Below are 27389 nucleotides of genomic sequence, written 5' to 3' on the forward strand. Positions count from 1 at the left end.
AGCCGGCGGTCGAATTTAATTAAGTTGTTACAGAGCCGAGACACAGCACGAGACGAAGCGACGTAGTTGCCGGGTCCCAGAAGACCGGGCTTCTTTTTCTCGAGTTTGTTTGTTAATTCCTTTTTCACCTCTAAGATATCGACCCCCGAAGAACACGGACAGTGCATTACATATTTCCCTTTTTGCTCTCTCCCTGATTTTGACTGACCTGGGCGTCTCTGTCTGTTTACTCATCGGGATACCTCCCGGTTTTTAATGAACGACGGGTCGCCTTTGCCATGGCTGGCTGGTCTCACCCGGATTACCCAGGAACGTCTTAATCGACCATTAATCGATTTTAAAGGCATTCCCCCGTTTATTCAAATGACCTATGCCGAGCGTGATTTTATGGCGTTTTTTTTTTGGACCACCATCGCAGCCATTCGACGGCGGAGGCACTGCATCGGTCTTTATCGGTCAAAAAGCTGAAATTTATGGCCAACTGTGTAGGGTAATCGTTGGACACATCACAAGATGATGTGCCGCGGCCTGTCGTTGCTGACATGGGAAGGCCGAAAATTTACAACGTGCTGCAGTAACACCTACACACACAGTTGGGTCGTGGAACAATTAAGCGACATTTTTCGACTCTGTGCTTCATTTATCATTTCAGCTCTCTTCCAGAAGTTCTGTAGATAGGCATGACGTAATCAGAGTTCCAGGGAACAGTGTTATGCCTGATCGACGTATCCCTGGGAAACTGTTTCCTTTAGCAGGCTAAAAATAGGTACTGCTTGTTATGATGCTTCGCTTTTATGGCCTCGTTTAGGTTCGGATACCGTAGCTTAATTTGATTGGAAATCAACGAGAAAGATGCTTTCCCTTACGTTATGCAATGCAATAAACATCTCCGGGATCACGGAAACAAGCAGTTACGTGGTGGTTTGCATCGGGAGAGAATCTTCTAAATAAATTAATACAAACACTTTTATTGTTATTGCTATATTTTATAATATTACAAAAGTACGGCTGGTATCTTTATTGATGATGATGTTTTAGTTTGTTCCTGTGGTCTTTCGCGTTCGACTGTCCTCGCTCTCGCGCCTTCTGCACGCTGTGATTGGTGTGCTATAAAAAAACGACCGCCGTGTTAAACGTTGCCGCCGTTGTCTTTAAGGAATTTTTATGGGTGTTGTACAACTTCGGCCGATGCCACCAGCACAGCAGCAGCAGCAGCATCATCATCACCACCAGCAGCGAGGGAGATTCCTTGCTTTTTCTCCTTTCCTGCAGGAATGCGAAAAAAGAAAAAAAAAACAATATAATTACGTGAATCTTTGCTCCTGCAGCGGTATGGATGGTTCTAATAGTTCAGCGAAAGGCAGACACGACCACAGCAGAAGTTTAATCTAATAAACATCTTTAACGCCACTGTCAATCACCGAATGATCTGCACTGTGGTGGCTTCTAGACAGCTTCTTCGCGACACCCGCGAGTACCTCGGGAGCGATTGAAATCTAGAACGTTTATGAGAAGAACGAGAGAGAGAGAGACGTGTCTCGGTCGTCGGGTACAAACACAAATAAATAAAAGCCAGAAGGCATGTGACAGTAACAGCATCTCGTAAATTATTCTACGCGTGGCTGACTGACTGACTGGCTGACCGGCCGGCCGGCGCAGATCCGACAGTTAGCAAGCGCCAAGTCCATCCAGTCTCCGGTGTGTAATAGAGACATGTAGCGCAAAGGAACATCCATCTTCCGTGCGCTCCGCCACGGAACCTTTCTTCACACATATATGTAGGTACCAACGTCTACTACAGTGGTCTGCATGGGAGAGCTATAAGAAATAGCCGTTCCGACTGCGTCTTCCTAGATAGTAGAACCGAGCAAGAGACCGCAATGGGTCAGCTGCTGTGGGGCTGATGATTCTACTGCTCCCACTGTTGTTGCTAATAGCCGAAGCCGAAAACCACCGACCGGCAGCCGGGGAGACGGCGAAAGGAACGAAAAGATAAACAAGATGACCGCCGCGAAGAATAGCAGCATGATGATCATCGGAGTATCTCATATGTTTAGAAAATAAACATATGGATAGCAAAAAAACCACACGAGTAGAGGAACGAAGGCAAACACCGGCAGTAATAATATTTACGAAACTGGTGTAAAACGACGGAGAGAAATTGAAGGTGGTAATTAGTAGATAAATTTGTATATTCACACCAACGACTCTACTCGTTCACGGTAGGACCGTCGAGCGGGGGTGGCCGGAGCAGTTCAGCTTCATTGAGACCGGGCCACCCCGTTGACTATTTGGGGGATGCGACGGTAGAAAAGAGCAATATGCTCGTTGACAGTTTGACAGCTCGGGCCCCATCACTACCGACATACCGTAAAATCGGAGAGGGAACGGAATTCGGCGTGTCGCTGCAACCTGCATAATGGTGCATACGATATAGGCGGCTGCGCGGCTTAAGGAATTCGCCCAAAGGCTATAATTTTTCCTGCGTACTTGCTTACGGTCCATGTTTTAGTTAGTTTGGGTACCGGTTTTGCTGGTCCTCTGAAGCTCTGCTCGGGTTGTTTTTACATTTCTGACGAAAGAAATGTATAGCATTCGCTCAAACTTTGAAATTTTTTTCCGAGGCCCGGAGGGCCGAGTCTCATATACCAATCGACTCAGCTCGACAAATTGGGACAATGTGTGTATGGGTGTCTGTATGTATGTACACTAATGTCATGTAATTATCTCAGCAATGGTTGAACCGATCTCAACGAACTTAGTTTCAAATGAAAGGCCTAACGTGACTATTAGACGCTATTATTTTTTATTTTCGATATGTTTTTTACTTTCTCAAATATGGGTGATCTGCTCACTACTAGGTGGATTAAGTCGTTTTTTTTTGTTTCGCTGTCGTTGTGCTACTTCAAAGCCTCCAATTTGTGGGGCGTCACTCTCAGATGGTGCTCAAGAAGGGATGCCGAGTAATTTCTCGGAAGAGTAACCGAAGAACCGATCGAAGGCGCATCATTCTTGGGGAATCGTCTGGTGTTTTGAATCTTCGATGACAAGACATAGCCCGAATCAAGGACCTTTTAGTCTTTGCTTGACAGATTTTTCCATTTTTATCTGCACGTGTTTCATAAAAGTAAAAGTACATATACCAAACTTATTTCAAGGACATTCGTGTTTCTCGGGTACAACTGTCGAGTTCTGTTGGACTTTGATACCACCGTTGCAAACCATTCATCATGCGTCGTTTGATTTCTCTGCTGATATTGTCCCCCTCGCTGCTATCCAGCGCACCATCCGGGTACACAATCGCACACATACACACATATACCAAGACAGTCTAATTACTTGATTAAAAGGTGTGCTGGTTGGTCGCTCACTGTTGCGTTCGGTTTGTCGACAGTACAAACTCGCGTGGTCCTGAAAGTGAGCGTGGGAATCTTTTCAATTTCTGCGCAGGCCAAATTTAGCGAGCCTCACGCTACACACACTCTCGCTGATTGTGAGTCATTCTGTGTGCCATCCGTGACGTCATGATCGCATGAAGGAACGCGAACGTAAACGCAAGAATGATTATTAGAAATATATCATACGGATGGCTGTGGCTCGGGATAACAATGGACCACGGACGGCTCGGACCGGGTAAAATCTTGCGCAGGAGCCAAGATTAATAGTTGCATGGAATGTGGCAAAATGACCGGCTGCAACGATGCTGTTGAAGAAGGCATATAATAAGATGACCCGAGAATCCGTCGCAGAGGCCCCCAAAAAAAAAAAACGCAACGAGTAAGTGGGTACGACAAGCGAAAAGAAAGCCCAAAGCGGAGAGAACGTGAAGAAACAGATTATTTATTTTTCTTATAATTACATTCATCGTTATATTATATATCTTTAGTAACAATATCAGACAAACAGTGGATCGGTCCAGGTGAAATTATTGCACGGGTCGGCGCTTTAGGCGAAATACGTTTTAACGCTGTTTAAAATCTAATCGGTTTTTGCCGCTGCTGGTAGTGAGTGGACCTGTGCTTGCTTGCTTGCGTGCTCTTGTGTTGACTCGAGGAGCAGTATCCAGTTACGGGTCCGATGATGATCTTGGCCGAGTCTGCTGCCTGCTGAATGTGATGCCAGGATAAGGTGGTCCTCAGAACCAGCCTCAAAGTGTGCGCAGAACCGTATCGTTTTTATGTAGATCGGAGAAGCACTTATTAAAAATAATAACTTCTCACATAAAACACAGAAGAATCGAACGGGGTGAGCAAACGAGAGCGATTTGAGCTTTAATGGAACAAACTAATGATATATCGGGTTGAAGAATTTACGAAATTAAAATATTCCATGAATATTTAATTAAAAATCCGACCGAGCGATCCCTACGAAAACCCTTCGGAACTCATACGGCCCCGGATCAATTTGAACTCCAGAGCTGTAAACGCTATCGTGGACCATAACACGCAGCCTCCCAAATGGCATCGTTATCATAATCGTTTATGCCGGTGCGTTCTACATCTCATCTGCGCCCAAATGCTCCATCCATCCGTCGGACAGCGGCGGCGGTAGTGTGCGACTGACTACCTTTGCCATTCCACCGCAACGCACAACGATTCCTGTCAGTATTAATGCATTCTGCAGCCGTTTGGGGGAAGCGGAGATACCCTGGGGGCCATAAAAGTTTATTACACCGACCGACGAACCAACCACCCTGCAATGTTTTGCAACGGTGGCGGTAGTTTACCACTGTCTGGTACCACCCCAGGTCCTCCACCCTGTCTTTTGGAGATAATGATTGATGATGCGCGAGTTGCCCCCTTTAATTTTTTTGTGTGGCTCCTCTCTGTACTCTGCACTGCTATAGTGTCCGACCGAGATCATCGGCAGGAATCGATTTTCAGTGCCGTGCCCTTCTAATAGAATTTGTAAGTGTGTTGTTGCACTTGTCTGGGGGTACGGCGTCGTTTGCCATAAACATCATCGGTTCAATTACGAAACGCTGCATAATTGGACGCTTTGATCTTGCACTACAAGGCACATTTTCTGCTTGTTACGGACAGGGAGGAACTTGCTCGTACATTGCTCGGCGACTGACAGTTCAATTTATGTGCGCCACTGCCAGGGTACTTCTATAATTAGACCTATTTAATAATTCAATAATCACGTGACATGAGTGTGATGTCGGAGTTTTGTTCCCGAGCGGGAATTGCCAGTCACTAAAAGGATTGTGGACAGTTCAGTGTAGTTACCAAAAGCAAACGGGGGCGCTAGAGGATTTAATTGTCGCTTCGCGTACGGTCCACAAGGAAAACCGATACGTGGTGGCAGAGAAATAAAAGTTCAACATGCAAAACTGCCATTACTCGGTCGGATTTCTCGTTTGTTGGTGGGGCCAAACATGCGAGGCATGTGCTGATGTTCCAGGTGGTCACCACAAGACGGAAGACGAATAGTTCTCCGCAGTGGGTTGCCCGACTGCAGTTTAAACTCCCCGGGACGTTCGTTGCACCTGTGCACGCGAAATTTACCCTCGTACCGGAGGCGATAACGATAATTTAGACCGCACAGTCCTTGGTCGCTGTAGCATACGTGTAGATATCGATATAAACACACAGGCACACATCCACCCATACACACATAGCTAGTTGTAGGTGCCCATTGGTTGCTTGAAGCCGACCGAATTAGCTGATGAACTGCTTCGTCGGTCACCGACCGACCGGTCGGCCGGCCTGCTTTACTGTACGAGTTGCTGCATGTCCTCCAGGCGATTGGCGCCTGCCACCAAATTCGGCGCATATCGAGAACCCTTTTTCGTGTTTCTCACGCGCCTTTTCGGGGTTCTGCATTCTTCTTTTATGCTTTTGCATACATAAATTTTGTAATATTAAATTTAAATATTTTTCTCTCGTTCTCGCGCTTCGTGCCGAAATGATGTGTCTCGTTGCAAAGGTCTCCGACGCGGAGCCAGCCGGGGACCATTCTCCTGCAGCTTTCCGTCGACACTTCGATACTTTTCGGCACTTGCCCCAAAACGACCAGTGAAAAAGAATTCATCTTCACACGCGTGTACTTACACCGCAATTTATTTGCATGTTTTCAAACTGCTAAAACCACCACCCACCCGCCTGCTTCCGCTCACGCATCAAGCGATTGCTGGGCATTCGAGGGTGAAGGAATTCCCAAAATGGAATTCTTGAAATTAATTGCAAATTGGTTTGTACCAACCGAAACCGCCAGGCGCACTGCTGAGGCAGAGCAGAAACAGTATTGCTTTGTTTCTGATATTGGAAGAAATTTTGTGGTCGGGAGTATCAAAATAAATCAAGGCCGGCTCTGGCGATAGGTTAATTTTGATATTGCACATAACCCTTGCAGTGTATCGCGAGCGGCTAAACTTTCGCGCTTTGTCCAATGAAATAAAAAAAAACCAAAACCAGAAGACCGCGACTTCGACCGCGATCGCTCGTATTTCCGAAAATGGGAACAGCTCAGAACGGCGGGATTGTTCTGTGTTCTGCACTTTTCGGCTTAGACCGAGGGTGAACCGGTTGGTTCCGGTTGGGAAGGGAAGGCATCAGAAAATAAACCTGATGAATATAAATTAAGTCAATTATAAATTGGAATGGCTCTGTTTTGTTTTTGGAATATTTTCCACGGATTCGCAACGATGTTGGAAATAATTATTCACGTTGTGGCAAGGGCAGCATGTCGGGACGTATCTTGGCAGAGGATCCTTGCCGATGCAATTCCATACCGTGTTGCGCGCCCGGGATTCAATAACAATAATAAAGTGGGTGTTACCGGAGCTTTATCGCTTTTCGGACTTCGTTTTGCAGATGCAGAGGAAAAATTGCACGAATATTTAAAAATGAAAGAAATGTCAAAACGAGAAATAGTTTATGTTCATCTGCTGACAGTGAATCATTGAATCGTGGTCGGCCGTCGACGCGGGCCAAACAAAAGAAGGTGGATCGGAATTTTGATGAACCTGACTTTCGATTAGTTTCCGCTCGCTTTCGATCCACATTCGCAGGTGACCTTGATTAGTGCCGCTCCGTTTCGCGCAATGATTCATTGTCAAGGTTACTCTCGTCGAAATAATTTACATCATTATTGTATGCATGCGCATACACTCAGCACAGATGGTGTTGGAACTAGCTGACCGAGACCTTGTCGTACGCGGAACCGACGCCGTTCCGGCTCGTTTATTCGAATGACAAACGCCGCGTCTCGATTGCTTGCTATGCCGCCAAAGCCGGGGCCTGACATCGTGCCAACAGAATGGGGAGAGAGCAGACATACATTTTCTAGTGACGTCATAGGAATGGGAGTGCCATCAGACATCGAAAGGCGACCAACAAAAGTAAAAGTCCCCTCTTAGATACTCTGGGACACTACTCTCTGCAGTCAGCCAGCCGCCAGACTCCACGAAGAATTCCGTCTGGCACCCCAGAGGAAATGTCTTGTCATGAAACATTAAACTTTTTTCGTTTTCGCACTACACTGATGCACCGCCGAGACGTCCCGCGAACAGTCGGATCTTGGATTCTGGATCGAACTTCATACTACTCTTGGTGGGGGAAATCCAGCCAGAACAAGATTAAGTGCTTGGGTTGGCAGTTTTCCAAAATGAAAGCGAAAAGATTAAAGGGAAAACTGTCTAGACGATTTTGCACATTGTTGCCCGGGCTGCCATCATCGAGCTGTCACAAGTGCATGCCAGCATTCTGCATCACGCGACACTTTTTGCTTACTAATCGGGCTGGCGTACCGATGCACCCGAGACGTGTGGAATCGTTGAAATTCCTACAGTAAATCGCTATATCCGGCCGCTCAGCTGCCCACTGAAGTGACGGGAAGAATTTAGCGCCACAGTCGCGTGTGTGCGCCCACAGAGTTGCCAGATTTGCCATGTGTGTTTATTACAGTGAGGTTGGGTAAATAATGAATTAGATCATCCGCCAGCCGTTGATGGTCGGACGATAACGTGGTCCTTGTGTTCTATAATTCAATCGGTGTTCAACCGCGGAACATATCCTGTGAGTTTTCCATTATCATCGGTAGCGATGACGGTGCACATGTCTACCGGGAATACACATTGTCAGTCAATGAATGGGAACGGACGAGACCTGCTACAGTCAGAATACCCCGTATCGCGTCATGTCGGTCGTTATTTTTTCTGTAGAGATTGTGTGTGTGTTATTTTTTATTATTATTTTGCCAGCGCGTCGTTGGTTTTCAGTCAGACGAGCATGTTTACCCCGACTCGGCTACTTCGAGTCCGTTCCACGCGCATTCAATTTGTCATCATGACTTAATTTTCCTTCCGCTATTTTTCTCGCGCGCCATCCAACCACGTCGAGTTTTGATCAATTAAGATTATGAATGACGAAGCCATTCCCCCGGGTCGAAATCTGCTCGTCTTTATGAGGAAATTATGCAATTATCTATAGCTGGCGATGATTCTGCTCTGCCCGCGCGTTAACAAACCGACAAAAATTGCTGTAACGACATAATCACTTAGCCGCAGGGGTAATGTGTTCTAAAATTCTCAACTCAAAGATAGACGTGGTCGAAAACTTCATCCGCAGATTCCGGATGCTATGTGTGTGTGTGTGTTTGAGACTCTTTTTTCTCACAACACCTTTTTGCTCCTAGATTGCAGTTCAATGGCGTTCGCAATACAATGCACAAAAAGAATTAACCTCCGAGTGGGGGTGGTTGTGAAGATGTGAAGTTGAAATTGTTAAATTGTCTGTCAAAGAACCTTTGACAGACAATTTAAGATGGTCATTGCATTACGTCTCGATAGTGGTGCATCGAGGAGACCAAGAGGGCTTATAGGCCTTTTTTATGTTTTGTGTTTTTTCATACTCTGCACTTGCCCATAGTAACGGTCAATAATTTGCCAGTGCGCGCTGGCGTGGTCGACTGGCGGATTGACGTAGATTGACTTTTGCTGTGAGACGTGTTTGCAGGCATTGTTGCACAACTTAATGGCGGTGTTGGTGGACACATCTCGCAGTAGAGGTCATTGTCTAGCTGTGTATTTGTGACTTTTGAGTTAGGAAGTAGATGCAGAACTGACGTATATGATTGAACAATGGGTAATCCTTCCTAGGATTCGTAGGTCTCTCTTTTCCGGTGTTCAATTCGTGTACGATTAGTTTACCGACGCACGTGAATCATCTATTCATTCCCTGTCAGCATAGTATGATAAAATTCTAACAGAATGCAATTGTCGTTAATGATAAATCAATCATTTGCTGGCATTTAGTCGAGCTCAAGTAATTTGGTTGCATGCTGCATGTGTGATTTTCTTCTACTTCATTAGTCTATTTTTGCTGCACTTCTAGTAGTTTGCTTTTTCACTACTTATGCATGTCAAAAATAACATCGGTCCAGTCATACTGTTTTACTTAATCTCTTTGCATCTTTTTTTCTTCATTCGGGATGTTATTTTTCCTTTAATTAATATATCTTAAATTAGATTCACTAAATAACTCACTAACACATTCATTTGCATATTCTCTCATAAACACTCACAATCTCTCTCATTCCAAACGTACAAACGCTAGTGGCCCTCGCGGCAATACAAACCAGGTCATAAACGCAAACATGCAATTGCAATCATCCACACACACACTTACGCCCGATATCTCGCCAACAACAAAACACCCCGGTAATCAAGTGAACGTTTTAGCACCTATAAATTTACAAACGCGGTCTCAAGCATTAACCCATCGCTCGCGCGATCATGAATCAGTCACGTTCGGAAGTCTACCCTCGTTCCTAGCAGCCTAGACTTATGCCTTAAGTTGGACGCTCATATTCACTAGACAACACGTTCTAAGGTGACATGACTGGGAACTCTATTGTGATACGGGAGAACTCTCTTCTAGCATCTGAACCGTACACTGAAAATTAAGCACCAGAGTCTCGGTCATTCAAGAACACACGCGAATATGCGAATTGGTACACGGTTATAAAATCTAATTTTCGTCACGCGAAGTTACATATACGCTAACAGACGCGACAAACTCGTTAACACACAAACGCTTGAGCTTAGTCCACGTAATATTACGTCCGCCATCTTGCAAACATGAAAACACCACGGTAATTAATATAAAGTTTTATCACTTATAAACTCATAAACGCGTGGTCTCAAGCGAGAGCCTACAAAAACATGTGTTCGCACGATCATGAATCGGTAACGTCCGAAAATCCCTTCTCTCTACTCTAGTAGCATAGGTCCATGCCTTCAGTTGAACCAATCAAAAAATGACGCTCGTATTCACTAAACAACGCGTCCCATAGCGACATGACCGGGATGCCTAGTGATATGGGGAATCTCACTCTCTTCCAGTATTCAGCACGTTAACATACAAACACTTAAAACCTTCGCGATCATCCACATACATCAAAGCCCGCGGTTTCGCAAACATGAAAACACCCCCATGATTAAGTGAATGTTTTAGCGCTAATAAACGCGGTCTCAAGCAGGAATCTTTACCTTTGGGTGCGATAATGAATCGGTTACACCCGGAAGTCCCCACTTTCGGCCCTAGCAGCCTAGGTTCATGTCCTTAGTCTCTTCTAGCATCTGAACCGTACACCGAAAATTAGTATCAGATTCACTGTCCGCGCGCGATCATCCGAGAACACACGTGAATACGCGAATGGACACACGGTCATAAAATTGTATATGTACTCGCGAAGTTTAATACACGCGACATGTAAACGCCCACGCGATAGAACACGTTAGTATATAAACGCTTGATCCTTCGCGATGACACATGCGATCGCGAAATCCCTACGCCCGCACATATCTGAACCACACAATGAATATCACACTCAGAATCACGGCCCGCTGCAATTGGCCTTAAACAGTCTTCCCATGTTCCCCTACAATTAAATGTGACAAGTAGATTGGTGGACATTTTTGTGCTTGTCTAAACATTACAATAAATCCCTGAATTTAGTTTTAAAACTTTCCAAACAGGTGTTAGTTCATTCTTAACTAAATATGACCACACGTAATAGGAATTGTGTCTTTTATTAATTGATCGTCTTGTCACGGTCCAGACGCTCCTTTTTGCAACCCAGATCAAACTGAATATGCTGGATTGCACTGAAATATGTCGAATATATCGAGCTAGAGAGGAGCTGCAACAATTTGGTAGTTGTTCTAGGTATTATTCACGATGTTGATGTAAAATTGATTGCATCGTAAATGCCAAAAACGTCTCTATGCTATACTACTGCTAATTTAAAGGCAATATAGCGCAGTCCGTATGGTTATTTGGGTATTGAATATTTCCGACATTATCTTAGTAATGCTGTCGAAGCTCGACTCCTGCCAGCAGAAGACAAAAGATTATTCCGTAGGATTTGAAGCTTGACTCTGCCACTTCAAGTTTTCTGATCTGTATATTTCACATCCTCTTACTTCTGTGGTTCTAAATTTTCATATCTTTCCCTACTTGGTAATCTCTAGCTAATCGAATGTCACTAAAAAGTCGAATTATAAAGGGAAAAAAAAGAAAAAAACCATCTTAGAAAAAAATTGGAATCCATGCTTTCGCAGTAATGATACGAATAAATAGTCTCCTAGATACAATTCATGAAAAAGGATGCTCTGTATGACGCAAAAGTAACCCTATTTTAGAATCTACCGACTTGAGTCAGGTTCTTCAGTTTAAAAATTCTCTGATAGGAACGCGATTCGAAAAATGGGAAACCGTTAAATCCTTCTCAAACTTAATCCTTAATACTGATCGGACAAACGACGACCAGTTTATGAATGAGAGGTCGCACTTTCTGTACCGTCATTCTAAAGTTCCGCCCTAAGGAGATGTTCATTATGATGTCCGGTTTAATAACGTAACCTATTGACCAAAGGCTGATTTTTTGAAAATAGATGCCAACACACCGTTGAACGCCACCGCGACTGACAAAATCAATGAACAGCTCACGCCGCTCTGATTGCACCGTTCAGCGTCGTTTGACAGTGCTAATGAAAAAAAAAATCGTTCTAAGCGCTCCTCCAGGGAATCCCTGCTGCTGCCAAAGATTCACCGTTGATGGTTTATTTTAACTGCTACGCTCTTATTAACTGCAGCTCGTTTAGACTGATGTAAACATCGCCTATAATTGGCTCGTAAGTAATCCCGGAGTATTTTCACACTTCATAACTACTCTGTACGGACTAGAACGGGCCGGTACCAGCCAGTCCAGCTCTGCAACGGAATCTGATCAACTCTCGGGTGGACTTGAGATAAACAATACAAACGAAACGCACGCACTCTTGAAGCACGATAAACAAACGTGTGGTAGCCCCACACACACACACACACACACAGATGCTGTGCAGCAGCAACACTCCTGATCTGATATAAGCAGCATCAAAATAGCCACTTGAAATCCGAGTCCGAACGAGCGTCAATTCAAGATACACCGGCCGCGAGATGGGCTGTAATTAATTGCTGACTGGATTGCGATGCGTGAACGAGCCCCACCGCAATACTATGGTCACGGGCCTTGATGGAACTTCCATTGGCGCTGCGGCCTTGTGAGCACATTTCACTTTTGCCTCATGTTACATCAGACATTTTGGCGTCTCGAACAGACCTGATATCGATTAAACAACAACATCAGTAGAAAAAAACAGAGACTACGGCTGCTGCTGCTGCTTGGCCCGCGCCATGGTTGATTCGGACGGAGTGTACAACTTTTCCATTTTCTCGAAATTCATTAAAGAATGTGTGTATAGTTGGTTTTGGATCGAACCGCGCGAACAGATCGTGCGTGCTCCCGGTACTAATTTAGTTGTTTATATCGAGTTAAGACGTGTGGGTTAGGAAGGTACTATATACGTTCCGCGGCAGCTGTTTTCTTCTGCTTTTGCTTCGAAGGCGCTGGAATTGATGGGTTTCTTAGGAATTTATCGATTCTTGTTGTCAGTTTATGTGGCATGGGTGGAAAGAACTTCGTAGCTAACACAATTTTTACTGGTAGCAAATGGAGGTGCTATAGTTTGAGACCTATTCAGCTTATTAGATCGAGAAGGGAAACGTTTCCCTTACTTTTACGATGCATGCCTATTTAACCATCATCATTAGACCGCTAATCAATGCAACTCTCGCTGACCCAAACCCCAAAAGGATGATTATTACTGTTATTTTTTATTCCTACGAAATTTGATTTTCGTGTTTCTGTTTCACTCGGCTAAAACGATTTCGAACTACCCATCACCCGGACCAATGTTCGTCGGGGGTGCAACCACCACTAAATACCGCTTTGAGAGTTAGCGGCCACCGGGGCCTCTAAGTGCTAATTTGCGCGCTCGGTTCGGGTGCGCGGCACTGACTGGTGCAGTACCGATCGAAGCTCCAATTCAAGAAGCGGTTGTGCAGTGCGCTCAGGAAAAGTAGAACAGGAAGTCGGTGTTTATGTAATGTTTACACACGGATAATTATAAATAATATCGGATCTTCACGGAGCGAAATTATACCTGGCCAACGGGGGCAAAACGGGCTAATAAAATTAACCAGATTTGGAGCGCCCGAGTTCGGAGGTGATGAAAACTTTGCCTGACGCAAGCGTTTCGTGCTGTTTTTCTCCCCGTACCGATCGCTATCGTGTCTAGCGGTGTTCTAATTGTATTTAAATTTCTCAAGCACGATTTTCCCGGGAGACGAGGCATACCTTGATACCTCGTGTCAAAATCTTTGTAAACAAGCTACTTATAAGCGTCGATTCGAGGGAATGATATTAATGTACTTACGTGGACGCGGAAAGAATTATAGCCACTTAGGCTTGGACGGGGCCATCATCATCATCATCATCATGATGTTTACGCCATGCATAATTTTCGCTTATCAAGAAACGCATCATTGCGAGAAGCCGTCAGTTTGACAGTTTGTGAGTGTTTGTTTGCCTCTTTGTCGGCTTAACAACAAAGCGTAACGCCCCTCGCTGAGACGGGTTTCTGAGTCGGGTGAAATGTTGCTAGTCATGTTTTAATTTGACGGATCGCCGATTTCCAATAGCCTCCCGAGTCGAACTAATTCTTCGCCTTCGCGCGATTGTGTCTTCTCCGGACAGGGAATCGGTGGCAGGTGCATCACATCATGTCTATTTCGTTCTCTTGATCCCACCATACGAAAAGCCGTAATTTGAGGTTAAGTCCGTAAATTGCTACAACCGGACAGCCGATTACGCCCTTTCCAACCACCTCCAGGATGGATTGGTTGGCGCATACCAAAAAATCCACTGCAGGTGTAAACAGGAAGGCGTGTGCGGGCTATCATCATCCTTCTGCTATTGCTGCTGCTTTGGGCTGCTACCTCGAATGGAAAGTGCATGATTTCCGCACACGCGGTTACGATCTGTTCTGTTTGCACTTGGTTGGTCGAATTGGACAAGGGCTCACCCAGATCTCAGATTTGATCTAATTGTTTCAATAAAAGAATGATGATAATGATGTTGATGCTACCAAAGGTTAAACCTTGGCCCAACGGTGGCATAGCGAATCATTTTGGAACACGGACGTTCTCCCCGTTTTGCCCCTTTTATACGCGGTCTGAGCGCTAGCAACTGCACAAAATCTCACAAAGCGGAATCGGTGGAAGCGATATTCCAAGGGAGTTAACTGAGAAGTAATGTAATTAATTGATGAGAACGTTATTATTTCATATTGTTTCTATCATTTTTCATGGCCCGAAACTTGACGTGTTTTACCTTGCGCTGGTTAGGGCGTAGAAACTGACCGACCCGGGGTCCGGTCGTACTCGGGTCGGGAGACGTTTATATTGCTATACTGTTATTTCGAAATCTCCAGCTCCTTTTCGGTCTTCCCATGCACCCGCAGCTCCGCAGCGCTCACCTTCAATCCGATATGAGATGGGATCGGCTTTGACCGTGCTTCCCGGCCGACAGGTTACAGCGAGCAGCTCTCGGAATTTACCTCGTAGCCTGCGCTACCGCCGCGTGACCTCCACCGATTAGCTCGTAGGTACCGGAAACACATATAAAATTCAATGAAATTACAAGAACAACATGAATTTAAATTATATTTTCCCTCTGCTCCTTCTTTTCATTACGGAATTTTCGTTTCAAGTCCAAGGTGATTGTAGGTCTGAGTGTATGTGCACAGAAACTTGCCCGGAAAGAGTGTTGGCGATGAATTATTTAACAGAGAAAAGTCCAATTTTATCACCTTGATCTCGGTTGGGCCTGCGTGAGATTCTCTGTGACGTCAGCGGCCGTTTGATGTCAGTTGGAATAACTCCCAGGCGGCGGCGGCGGCTATTGTGTATCGTGGGGAGCCAGCAACGAACAATAGGCCTTGTGGTGGGCGCACTCGGCGAGAAAAATTGCCGTTTTTTCGCTATTGCGCCACCCTTAAGATATTCCACCGCGTTGCGCCGGAGTGTGCTCAGCGGAGCGGAACGTTTTGTTGCTATTTATTATAGTAAATATTTTGCGATTTGTATACAATTCTGCGCGCTTTTCCTAATGCATTCTTTTCATTAAACAACGAACTTGTACACTTGCTCTCCCTCCAGACGATAGTCGGTTGGGGTGCTGCTGCTGCTGCTGTTGCTGCAGTACACCGGAGTCTTTCGACATCTGGGAACTGGCGCACTGCCATTTGGAGCATTAAGTGCAAAAAGCAAAGAAGAAGCAACGAGGTGGTACCTAAAGGTCTTCGAGGCGATGCAAAGTCGAGGGCAGCAGCTGAAGCGATTAAAAAGCGACTGAAATGTGGAAAACTGCAGACAGGTTCAAGGAACTCTGCCCACTCAGTCGGGTTGGATTTGCTGCCCTCCTTGGGCTTACGTGTTTTGGACTCGCAGTGATGACACGTTTTGGATTACGATGGTCCCCGATGCTAACCGATTAGCGGGTGTGTCGAACCAGGGTTAATAACACTTGTTAGATTATGTTGTGATGAGCAACCCGCAAGCTTGAAAGGACATTTGAATTGTTTGAGGCTGATGGCAGTTGTCAGGGTCGGATCATTTGAACATTCACATCAAATGAGATATTTTTCCCGTAATTTTAAAACACCAAATGCTATTAAAAGCCGCTCATGTCATAACGAAGGTGAAAGGTGTAATCGCATTATTTCCCGGCGATCTGATCAAGGACGCAGTCGGCCACGAAATTGGAAGACTCGTAACGAGTGGGAACCGAACGATTCTCAGACACACTGCGCAGTTTTTATCTGTGTCAGCTTTTAAATAAGCCCGCTCTGCAAATGAGGGCGCCAAAACCTTCCAGTCACGGTGAAAACAATAGCCACTTCTAGGGGAACGCGGCAGAAGTAATTTCACGGGTAGCTGATTTACAATTACACCTGGTTTGGGCCAACTAGGTGCGTTTTTTTCGGGGAGTATCAATTGTTTACTAGCTGTCATCCGGGAAAACTAAAGTGTCATTCCACTACACATTGTTTGACACTTTAATCGGCGGGAATCAACGCTGCGGTTGACGGCTTCACGGTATCTTCTTTTTATACGTTTCCGTTATATATGTATGCGTGTGTACGTTTGTATGTGGACAGATTAAAATCAGGCACTTGAAACTCCTCGTTTGATGTCATAATTGCTAGTTAGATGAAAAACTTCCAAGCAAAAGTAGCGTTTTTGATGGACGAACGTGGATATAATTGCGGCGGCTCTGGGGCAGAACGGTTTGCCGCCTCTAATTCTCTATTTTCCTCTTTTCCGATGTAGGAGTGCGTTTTTTGCCTTCCTCAAGTTGCTATCTAGATTTTAAAACGCATCAAAACGTCAATTCCTGCTTCGAAACGCACCGTTGCTTCCCCACATTGCACCGTGCGCTCCCAGACTAATCCATTGTTTATTGTATACTGTAATCAATTATGAAGATTACGGAGCAAAATAAATGTTCTAGTTATTCTAGTAGATGTGCCTCTGTCTAATAAACCCCTTTTCGTGTAATTAAACCCTCTGGTTTAAGGGGAAAGATTTTAATTAACTATTCCAGAAGCTAGTCGTCTGTTGAGCGTAGTGTGGTCAGCTAGCGGAACGAACCGCATTTTCTAAGCCCCCCACCCTCTTCTGCAGTATCGGTGCATTACTTTCTCAAACGAGATGCGTGAACGTACCCCGGCCGCCAGTGTTTTGACGCGTATCACTCTAATTACCAGGCTGCATGTTGTAATTATACTGGAATTCAACCTCCGTTCCTTTCTAATTGTCCGTCATCTTCCCCCTTTCTGAACAAAAAAAGACAGCAACGAAAACAATGTACACGAGCTGGTTTCATTACCCACCGTGAAGGAAAATGTCATGTGCCAGCGCATTTTCCTCATTCGATTTCGTAAAGCCGTACAGCGGGTATCGAGAGTGGCCTGAGGTAACGAGTCAAAGATTGATAAAACAATAGGTGTGCTTGTTTTGCGCTCCCTCTCAGTCTGTCCCGCGGCATCAGGTCACCGATCTTCCTCTTCGGTAACTGTCACGCCAGAAAGCACGGGGAAGAACCGCCCACAAGCATTCTGGATCATGTCGTCAACTTCGCTGAGCCTGCCAAAGAACGAATGAACGAACCAACGAACGAACGGGTACCGCGCGGTGCAGTCAGGAATTAATGTGTCTCCAGGTCGCCAACCGCTCGGACCGGGCGGCGAAAGGCTTCACCTAACAGCATTTTATTCACTCGTTTGTTTATGAAAGAATTTTTCACCTCTTAAACTGTTTCACACAGTCTGTCCATCCAGTGAGAAGTTCGTGGTGGTGGTGGTGAAATTGTGACGCGTGGTTAGAGTCCTGTGCAGACAAAAACGGTACTGGTGTGATATATTTCTGACGACCAATGAGATTTGCGAGATTGAACAAATAAACAAATAGGACACCTTGGAGAAAAGTTTCATTCGATCGTTTTGGTCTTAAGTACGCATTTTTTGTGATACTCACCACTACACTGTCCGATGGCTGCAGTAATAATAAGCTACTTTTTCCCAAGAGAGCTCGAGGCCTTCCGCGTGTGACGTCAGCGCCTGTCTCACGGCCATGCCGCGCCGATGCAACGCACCACTTTCGCATTTCGGCTAATGATGCGATTGTACATTTTCTTCGTCGTCTTCTTCTTCTTCTTCTAGCTTACGCTTTTTTCGTCGTTGGTGGTGTGTGGTGGGAAACGAGCGTCATCAAAACAATAATCACAGTTTCACCACGGCACTGTTATGTGGTAAAAGGCGGGCGGGCAGGCAGGCGTGTTTGGTGTCGCGGTGCATCCACAGACAAACGGATAGAAAACTCTTTTTTTAGGATATATAAACTACAAAAATTCATAATTTTGTTCGGTACTAAGATATTTACGGCGATTTATGTTTTTTCGACTATGGAGGTTTTAATCTTAGAAAAAATCAGCTCTTTTTTGCAGGTTTCAAATTTTTTTAAATATATGTGAGGGTGTTGAGAATCGATCCTAGGTGAGTTTTGTACAAGGCAAACGACTTACCAACTACAATATGCCCGCCTCCTTTTTTTATTTTTCTAAACTACTTACTAAAAATCTTTAATTATTCCATATAGAAACATCCCCCTTCTTCTTTTACGACAGATTAAATCTCATCATATTTTTCTTTTGTTGTCGTTACGTGTATGTTGTCCAATCAAAAATTTTGATTATCAGTGCTGTGTAGCTCAATCAATTCTGTAGCAAAGAAGAAGACTTATGCTGTTCGATCACATCCTCCGATAAATTCCTTGGAACATGCTTGGTAGACCAATTCTTGGTAAGCCAAAAGTATCTTTTTCGATTTCCGAAAGTGTTTTCTTCTATTGAGTTCTTTCCGTAGTACATTCGGCATCCGTTGCTGGTACTAACACCCAAAACGAACCATCAGGAGCGTTAATGTATCTGTTTTTCTCGCTCTCGAATTGTGAGCGAAAAGTTATCAAATGATTCGTAAATGTTCAAACCAACCTCATAGTTGTTGTTCATAAACAACATGGAAGGTTGGGTTTAAAATGTGCTACGATCGAAATTTGGACAAACAAAAATACGTAATAATTGGTTAAAGTTTTTATTACAATAATCTATCTATTTTTCTTTTTGAGGCTCATTCGGCTTGACGATGGGCTCCAGTCTTCAATTTGTATGCTTATAGATTTGTAGTGTGGAGCTCTTCTATTGCGGTCGTCGCTAGAATCCGGTAGCAACACGGTGCGTGCTTCAGGTGGAGGATACAAGCGACGGGGTGCCCCGACGACTGACAGATTGAATTATTTTCGCTGTCAATATCCAACTAGAACCAGACCGATGCAGTATTCTATGGTTGTTGATTCATAACATATAATCTAAATTGAATATCCTTCAATTTGCACCACGTATCAAATTTAATTGAGTTAGTCAAGTTATTTGTACCATATCAATTCAAAATATGGCTAATTATTTTAATGAACCAATATCACCGTTGACTAATCCGTCAAATAATGTGGCTATGTTCCCAAATATAAGCAACTTATATTACTTTCCTCGTCTAGACTGATAGGATTGACTGTATTGCAAACATCTTCAAGCAATATTACATGTATCAGTTTGAACAAACTTAGCACATCAATTTGATAATTGATAATTGATACATTCATCAACAATTAATACTAGATATTCCTTAATCTTCATTTAAAGTTTTATTTTCTATTGCACATAAGTGTCATATCCTATTGACAATGATTGTAGCTTTTCATATTGTCTTGTAAGAGAAAGTTGATGTAGGTTGCAAAACGCCTCAGTAGTGATAAAACTGTTATTATCACGCAGTAGTATTCGCCGAAATAACAAATGCGCTATCATACGTGACACACAAACACCCTTGCGATAACAAGAACGTCCCCAATGACATACAAACGCTCGAAGCTTTCGTAATAATACAAACCCGGTCGCAAACACGATTACTTACCTATCCATACGCCCACGACCTCGCAATCATACCAACGTCTCGGCGATTACGTCAAGGACGTAGCACTCACAAATATATAAACGCGGTCCCACGTCCCAACATACAAACGCCCGCTTTCACGCGGTCATAATCAAACTTGTCCGGGAGCTCTCACTCTTGATTACGGAACTTTTATACACTAGACAACAAGTCTCAGGGCGCCGTAGTTGGAAACTCCAGTGAGATGGGGGAGCTCGCATTCATCCTTCATCTGAAGCGAACATTCAAAATTAAACATCAGAATGACGATAGTGCGAATATTCAAAGGCCCACGTGAACATACAAACGGCTTCTCGGTTATATAAACGAATTCAAACATGCGAAGTTATAAACACACTAGCATACGCGACATCAAAATGCTCACGCGATTAATCACGTTAACATAGAAACGCTCGTATCATTCGCGATAAGACTTCGGATCAAGCACCCTAGTACCATGCTTTCAGTTTAAACATCTGTGTCGTATACTCGAAATTAAACATAAGACTCGCTGCCCACACGAATATTCAAAAATCCACACGGTTGCGCAAAACTAAAACACATTCGCTCGAATTCTTCACTATCGTTATCACACACCTAGACTCGCCATCTCGCAATCATCAAAACGCCCCAGTGATTAAATGCACGTTTTAGCAGCACTTAGACGTACGGTGTCAAGCGCGATCCTGCGGGCGCTAGAATCCGTTACATCCAGAAGTCGCTACCCTCGATCCTAGCAGCCTAGATACAGGCCTTCAGTTGGCCCAATCTAATAAAAAAAATAATGCGCAAATACACTAAACTGTAAGTTCCATGGCGACATAACCGGGAACTTTTGTGCTATGGGTGAACTCACTCTCTTCTAACATCTGAGCCGTTCACTAAACATTAAGAACTCGATTCGTGGTCCGCGCGATCATTCAAGAACACACGCGAATATGCAAAGGATCACACAGTTGTAAAATCGAACCCTGTGCTATGATACACATAGATGAATGCAATCGCGATCATTCACGCACGAATAAAAATTACCAATTTTTATGCAATTTGAGCGAAATACAAAAAAAAATTCTGCTTAGCTCTCAGTTGACTGAATCCGAAATGTCGGACCTTTCGTTTGAATACTGTCATCAGATCCCCATCCAATTTGTTTGCTTCAGAACATAAATACCTTAAACTGCTTCTCGCTTCCCAATAGTGTCTTCTACCGGTTTCTTTTGGCGATGGCCCCATATTTCTCGAGTGGGCCGAGCTCTGGCGTGTTGGAAGCGTTCTTGTCATTGTGTACCACCTGTACGTTGTTAGCGGCATAAAGCACCTGTTTTTTCGTAATGGCAACATGCCAAATCTAGTCAAAACAGCACGAAAAAACTTCAGACACTTCCAGCTTGTTTGCAACTTGTCGGACGAAAAGATTGGAGCTACGCTCTTTTTGTCATTGCTGCGGCTTCCGATGTTTGATTTTTCCCCTATTCAGGCTTCCTGGCCTCCGACGAACTTTCAACAATTTCGCTAGTTTGGTGTGTGAGTAGTTAGGATTTTCGTGATACTCGAACAAAACTTTGAAGTGGTTTCTCCTGCTTGGTTCTGATAATTGAAGAGCAAAAGTCAAAATCAAAATAAAGACAAGACTCAACATACCTACAAAAAGAGGACGATTAAAAGAAATGCGTCAAATTTGAGTAGTATGGTCATGTGGCGCCATGCGAAAATATAATTTTTGCATAAAGTTTCAGCCGTGCAGTTAATTGTAGCGTAGAGTCGGTAAAATTTGTACCAAAGCAAACACGTCAAAACCGGGTCACTGATGTCAATTAAAGTTTTAATTTAGGAACATTCTTAGCGGGTTTGCTGAACATCCCTCCCTATAGGACAGTCACGCGTTTGGCTGCGAAGTAGATTGCTATCTTCGAACACATAAATCTCACTGGATCAATGCTGAGTAGTTCCCTTAGTTGCATATTATTTCACTTTTTATACGTTTCCTACACTTTATAACATGTTAAAAACAATAAATATGGACTTGCAAGCAAAACAGAACAAATCTGAGCAAGGTGATAACAGTTGTCAATGATAATTTTGTTTTACACAAATACACGCACATATTATTCTATAATGAACACTTAACGCAAATATGATTTAAATTGTGTACGCCAAAGACATCCCAAATTAAGGTTTAACTGATAAAACCGAGAGAAGCAGCCATCTTTGAAACAGAAAAAAACAGATTTTCATGAAGCACAAGATGTTACTTTGAAATGCTGGATTTTAATGTTTCGTATTCCACTCGTCAGTAACTGACACTAACTTGTTGTCAGTTAGACGATGTATCAAAGTTCACACCAACACTCATGGAACACGAAACATTAAAATCCAACTTTTCATTTCTCGATTGTTTACTATTATGCTGTACTATGCTTGGCAAATAACGGCTCGCCCGAAAATTCCATCGAAATTAATTTTGACAGTTGAATTTAACACCATAAACCGAAGTCGAGATATAATGAAAAGAATTCACGTGTAAATTTACCATACTGACTAATAATATTACCCAAATTTTGAGCACCCGAGTTCGTAGTAGATGAGAAAATTTCCGCTGATGCGTCCCTGAGATGATGAACTTGAACAGACCGAAAAGTTAGGAATTTGTTTTTACTGGCATGTCTGCTTGTCTGTGGTCATTTACTTTTTTTCATTTTTACCACTAATTTTTGACTCTGATTTGGAATCTAGTTGGGCTGGCGTAGAAAGCACAAACCAGTCAGCAAAGAAGTGCCCATAATTATCTAATATGAGCCAGTCTCAAGTTACGCTCGGGAAAAGGCTCGCTGCAGCCAAGAGACTGAAAGCGTTGTTTTCTCGGAAATTTTCGATTGTTACGGGGCACCCGAAGCTTTTCTCGCAATTGTTTTCGAAGGGAAAATGAGCCACCGCAGCCGGGCCCGGCGCGTTCCATGCGGCTAGTAGACACACTCGAGCTGATGAGCTCGATTTTTCGGAACACAATAGCTAATATTTTAATTATTTTAATTTATACTTTCACCAGAGTGTTTTTTTCTTCTTCCCATAATAGCAATAGTAAAAATATTACACCGCTTGATTGCAATTTTATGTTAACCGATTTTTTCTCCTCTTTCTCGCGACCAGCCTTACGCCCTCCCGCTGCACTTCGATCCAAGCCAAATGTCTCAAATCATAATCGCTAATGTCATTCCGTTTTTTTTTCTCTTCCATGTTTCTCCCCTCCCCGAAACAGATGAGCGGCAAGCGGTCGCGTAGTTTCAAGTGTGCAGTACATCATCGCGATCGTGAAGTTTGTTCGGAGAACGATTTTCATCTGATATTTGAAGATCCACCATTATTCAAGAGGTAAGTGAGTTCTGTGTTTGCGCTTGCGCCCCATACCTGTTTGAATGCTAATTTGTACATCTCTCTTACCCCTGTCTATGCATGCATGTGCAATCCGCGATCCTCCCAAGCTCCGGCGAAAGCTCTGAGTGAATCAAAACGTTTTCTTTTCACTTATCGTTCATGTTTGTGTTGTCTTCTTGGCATTCTTTCTTTCCAGAATGGTGCACGTAATTGCAATGGAAGTGCTCCCCGAAGAGCGGGATCGAAAATATTATGCAGACAATTATTCATGCTGTCCGCCTCCATTATTTGTGATATTAGTTACATTAGTTGAGGTATGTACCCTTCCTTTTTATTATACTTTTATTATATCACTGCATATACAACATATAATATATGCAGGCAATGGTATCCTACAAGCGTGGTGGAGAAATGATCTCAGGAAGAAAAAATCTGTTCGCGCGTTGGCTCTCACGGTCCAGGTTAGGCGACAGTCTGTCGTCGAAAAAGTGTGATCTCTTCCCGCCGGCATCAGATCGTTCTCTCCACCACTTACAAAAGACCCTTAAAATACGGTGGTAACTAACTATGCAACCTGTGCGTATTTACTTCTTTTACAGCTGGGATTTTTCACCTACCACACGTTGACCTCGGGACAGGCGGATCCGGCCGGACCGGTTCCAATTGACTCGATGTTCATCTACCGACCAGATAAACGGCACGAAGTCTGGCGGTTCCTATTCTACATGGTTCTACATGCCGGGTGAGTTAACCGAATTCAACTAATTCCAAAAAAGATTGCTAACACTTTTCTTCTCATTGCGCATAGATGGTTTCATCTCGGTTTCAACTTAGTCGTTCAACTCCTAGTTGGATTACCATTGGAGATGGTACATGGATCAACTAGGATCGGTTGTGTCTATCTGGCAGGCGTGCTTGCTGGATCACTAGGTATGTTTCGAACCTCCTACATTTCGATAAAGTTTCGAGCAATGCATTAACTTATTTTTATTCTCTCTATTTTGTGTCTACTCAGGTACGAGTGTGTTCGATCCCGAAGTTTACCTAGTCGGTGCTAGCGGAGGAGTTTATGCCCTACTAGCTGCTCATCTAGCGAACGTAATGCTGAACTACCGAAATATGCAGTACGGCGTTATTCGATTGTTGGCGATATTCCTGTTCGGTTAGTATTTCAGTACTTATTAAGCTATACGCACACGAGGCGACAGGACACACGTCACAATAAATATTCATTATAGATTTTGCTCTGCGGCGACAGCAAACAGCTTTGCAATAGATAGAACAAAATCCATAGTGAATCGCCTCTTATCCGAATTCCTTAAAAACCTGGATCTCAAATATTAACCCATTTCTTTTACCTTTCTTCTTCCATCCAAAACATAGCATCCTGCGACGTAGGTTTCGCGATCTACTCTCGGTACTCAGTGGAACCGGAAAGCGGTGCTCCTTCCGTATCGTACGTGGCCCACCTGACGGGAGCTTTGGCCGGCCTAACGATCGGGCTGCTGGTGCTGAAGAACTTCGAGCAGAAACTGCACGAACAGCTGCTCTGGTGGGTGGCGCTCGGAGTGTACGCAGCGTGTACAATCTTCGCCGTTGTGTTCAACCTGGTCAACACCGTCACCGTGCAGAGGCTAGAGGAGGAGGGCGAACAGGTACTGAAGCAGCATCTTTTCAACAATTTTGGATTTTAGAAAACCGCCATCCACACACACACGCAACCGCACTTGTGGAGGTTTTTGGAAAGAATACACACTCGAATGTACTCGAAGGCGTTCTAAACGCACCCCTGATTGAAACTTTCTTCGTCTAGTTTGGGGTCGAGCGGAAGAGTATAAAATTCAGAAGCGAACGAAACGTGTAGTCTTCGGTACCGTATAGAGACTAGTGAAATGTCGAGGCTGTGCATGCGGAATTGAACTATTGAAGGGCCTCGGAAAAAGTTGTGATTTGTGTATAGACTTATTTTCTATTTACGTGTATGTTTACAATTAGCATCATCGATCACTTGTTCGGGACTAGCATCTTGAATCGAAACAGCAATGAATGAAAGCAAGCTCAGTGACCTCGACAGTCTGATCCTTCGCACAGCAGCAGGCTACGATCGATCGGATTAGCTTAGTGTGATGTTTTGTAAAGATTACAAGCGGAATGAATGCGAACGTTTGGCACGACAATCGAACTAGCTGCGTACGTAGCATGAAACCATGAACTCCAAACAAATACGTAACATTTCAGTGAATTCGATAGAGAAAAAGTGCATTACTTATCGTTCAAGTTATTTGAACTGATTACTCCTTCGCACGGGCAGCCATTTTGATATGGCGAAACGAACCGTGAGACGTTCCATTTCGATCCAAGATACCAAAGACTGTAAATGACATTTAAACAAATCACCTGAAACCACGATGATAATAGTTAGCAAATATCGTAAATCGAAGGAGCCGATGATCTCCTAATCAAGTCCAGTAAAACTTGTAAATATGTGAATTTTTATAGCAATATAATTAATCCGAGTCCAATCCAAAACCACATTTTCGAATTATTCAGTGAATTTGGAAAGCAAATAAGCAAATTTATTCTGTACATTTACTCACTAACCTCAATGCAAATAGGTATATACTGCCGATCCAAACAAGAAAAAAAAAAGAATTTTCGTTACACTCTGAATTGGGAAAAGTAATTTAAAAACACGCATTAATGTTGCATTATTACTGCAAAAGAAAGAAATCAATAATTCTAGTCAAATTTCTATGAACCTACTATTATAATTATTATTCATTTAACCTAAGTAAATCCGACTTTCTAGAGAGAATAGAACAAAAAGTATTGTAGAGACAAAAATACACTCAACTTATTCAAGTCATTAATCACAAAGAACTAAGCGATTATTTATTATTATTTTTGTCTAACAATGCAATCGAGATATAGCCGTCAAACAGTGAAATACGTCCTCCGTGATGGAATGTGACACGGACCCACCGCGCCGCATCCCATCCCTTCTCTCACTCTCCCGTTCTCTCTGTTCCGTTTGCAAAGAGACAAACTGTTATGAATCGATTCTGTTAAGCACAATCCTAATTGTTTTTTGTGTCTTTATATTATTATCATTATTTTTGTTTTATTAGGAAAAGCCAAAGAAGATTTATTTATTTTTATACCGTAAATTATTTCGGAAGCAGAGCAGTTCTCGCCCAGCACCTGTTATGAAATTGTCTTTCCCTAGGAAATGTTTGCGTTTGAGACGAGATCGATTCCGACAAAAATCGAATATGCCTTACCAAATAGAAGTGAACCAAATAAATAAAAATGGAACTCCACTCTCCCAAATAATCAGGTAATCCGTTCTTGAAAGTACAAATGATGCAAATCAAAGTGCTTTTTCCAGATTTTAAGCACCACTGCCAGTAAATTTGATATCACTTTTTCAACAAACGTAAGTATACAATATCAGGCAAAAGCAGAAAACGCATTCATTTTCTCACGTGAATAGATTATGGCGTCCCCTTTGGGAAAAAAATGTATTATTATCTCACACGAAAAAATACCGAAAAAAACTCTAATAGGATGTATTTATAATAAATTATTGTATGCGAAAAAAGTATATGCAAGAGCAAAAACTGGCAAAAATTGCCACGAAAAACTTTAATAAAAAATACGAAAATTAACTCAACGCTTCTCTTACTGCAACACTTTGATGACATTTCCCTTCGCTGAAGGCTACCAAGTTTCTCTCGCAGACGCACGTGGGTCTTGAGATATCCGTTACCAGGCAAGCTCAATTTCCTGGCTGTAACGAGCAAGATGACACTGAATTCGCGCGACCGAAGCGTGTCTCCTCGTACCGACGAGTGGGTCGATTTAATGTTTGGATAGGCTCCAATTCTTTGGCAGCGATTTTTCGTGCTGGTTGATTGGTAGGTACGTTTCTCTTTCCTTTGGAACTCCGGTGCTTCCTTTTTGGTGGCGTATGCACTTAAATTAGTCATCGCCGTTCTTGGCTGATTTCGCAGATGCATATTCTTCATTAGTGTACTTTCTTTGCATTATTAATATGTTTGTGAATTTGTGCCGGTTG

General features: G+C 43.4%; 1 protein-coding gene across 3 annotated transcripts in view; it reads left to right on the top strand.

Moving 5' to 3' along the window:
• LOC131686709 (protein rhomboid) overlaps nt 1-26979 on the top strand; it is a 224227-nt gene extending 197248 nt beyond the window's left edge. For all 3 annotated transcript variants that reach the window (XM_058970627.1, XM_058970630.1, XM_058970629.1), the window contains 6 exons: nt 23196-23308; nt 23508-23625; nt 23911-24053; nt 24120-24241; nt 24327-24473; nt 24695-26979. In XM_058970627.1, coding sequence (XP_058826610.1) covers nt 23196-23308; nt 23508-23625; nt 23911-24053; nt 24120-24241; nt 24327-24473; nt 24695-25005 — 954 coding nt within the window. In that variant the 3' untranslated portion in view covers nt 25006-26979. The remainder of the gene's footprint in view (nt 1-23195; nt 23309-23507; nt 23626-23910; nt 24054-24119; nt 24242-24326; nt 24474-24694) is intronic.
• Nucleotides 26980-27389: the final 410 nt, after the last annotated feature.

The sequence above is a fragment of the Topomyia yanbarensis genome, chromosome 3, assembly GCF_030247195.1.
Source record: "Topomyia yanbarensis strain Yona2022 chromosome 3, ASM3024719v1, whole genome shotgun sequence".
NCBI classification, from domain to species: Eukaryota; Metazoa; Arthropoda; class Insecta; order Diptera; family Culicidae; genus Topomyia; species Topomyia yanbarensis.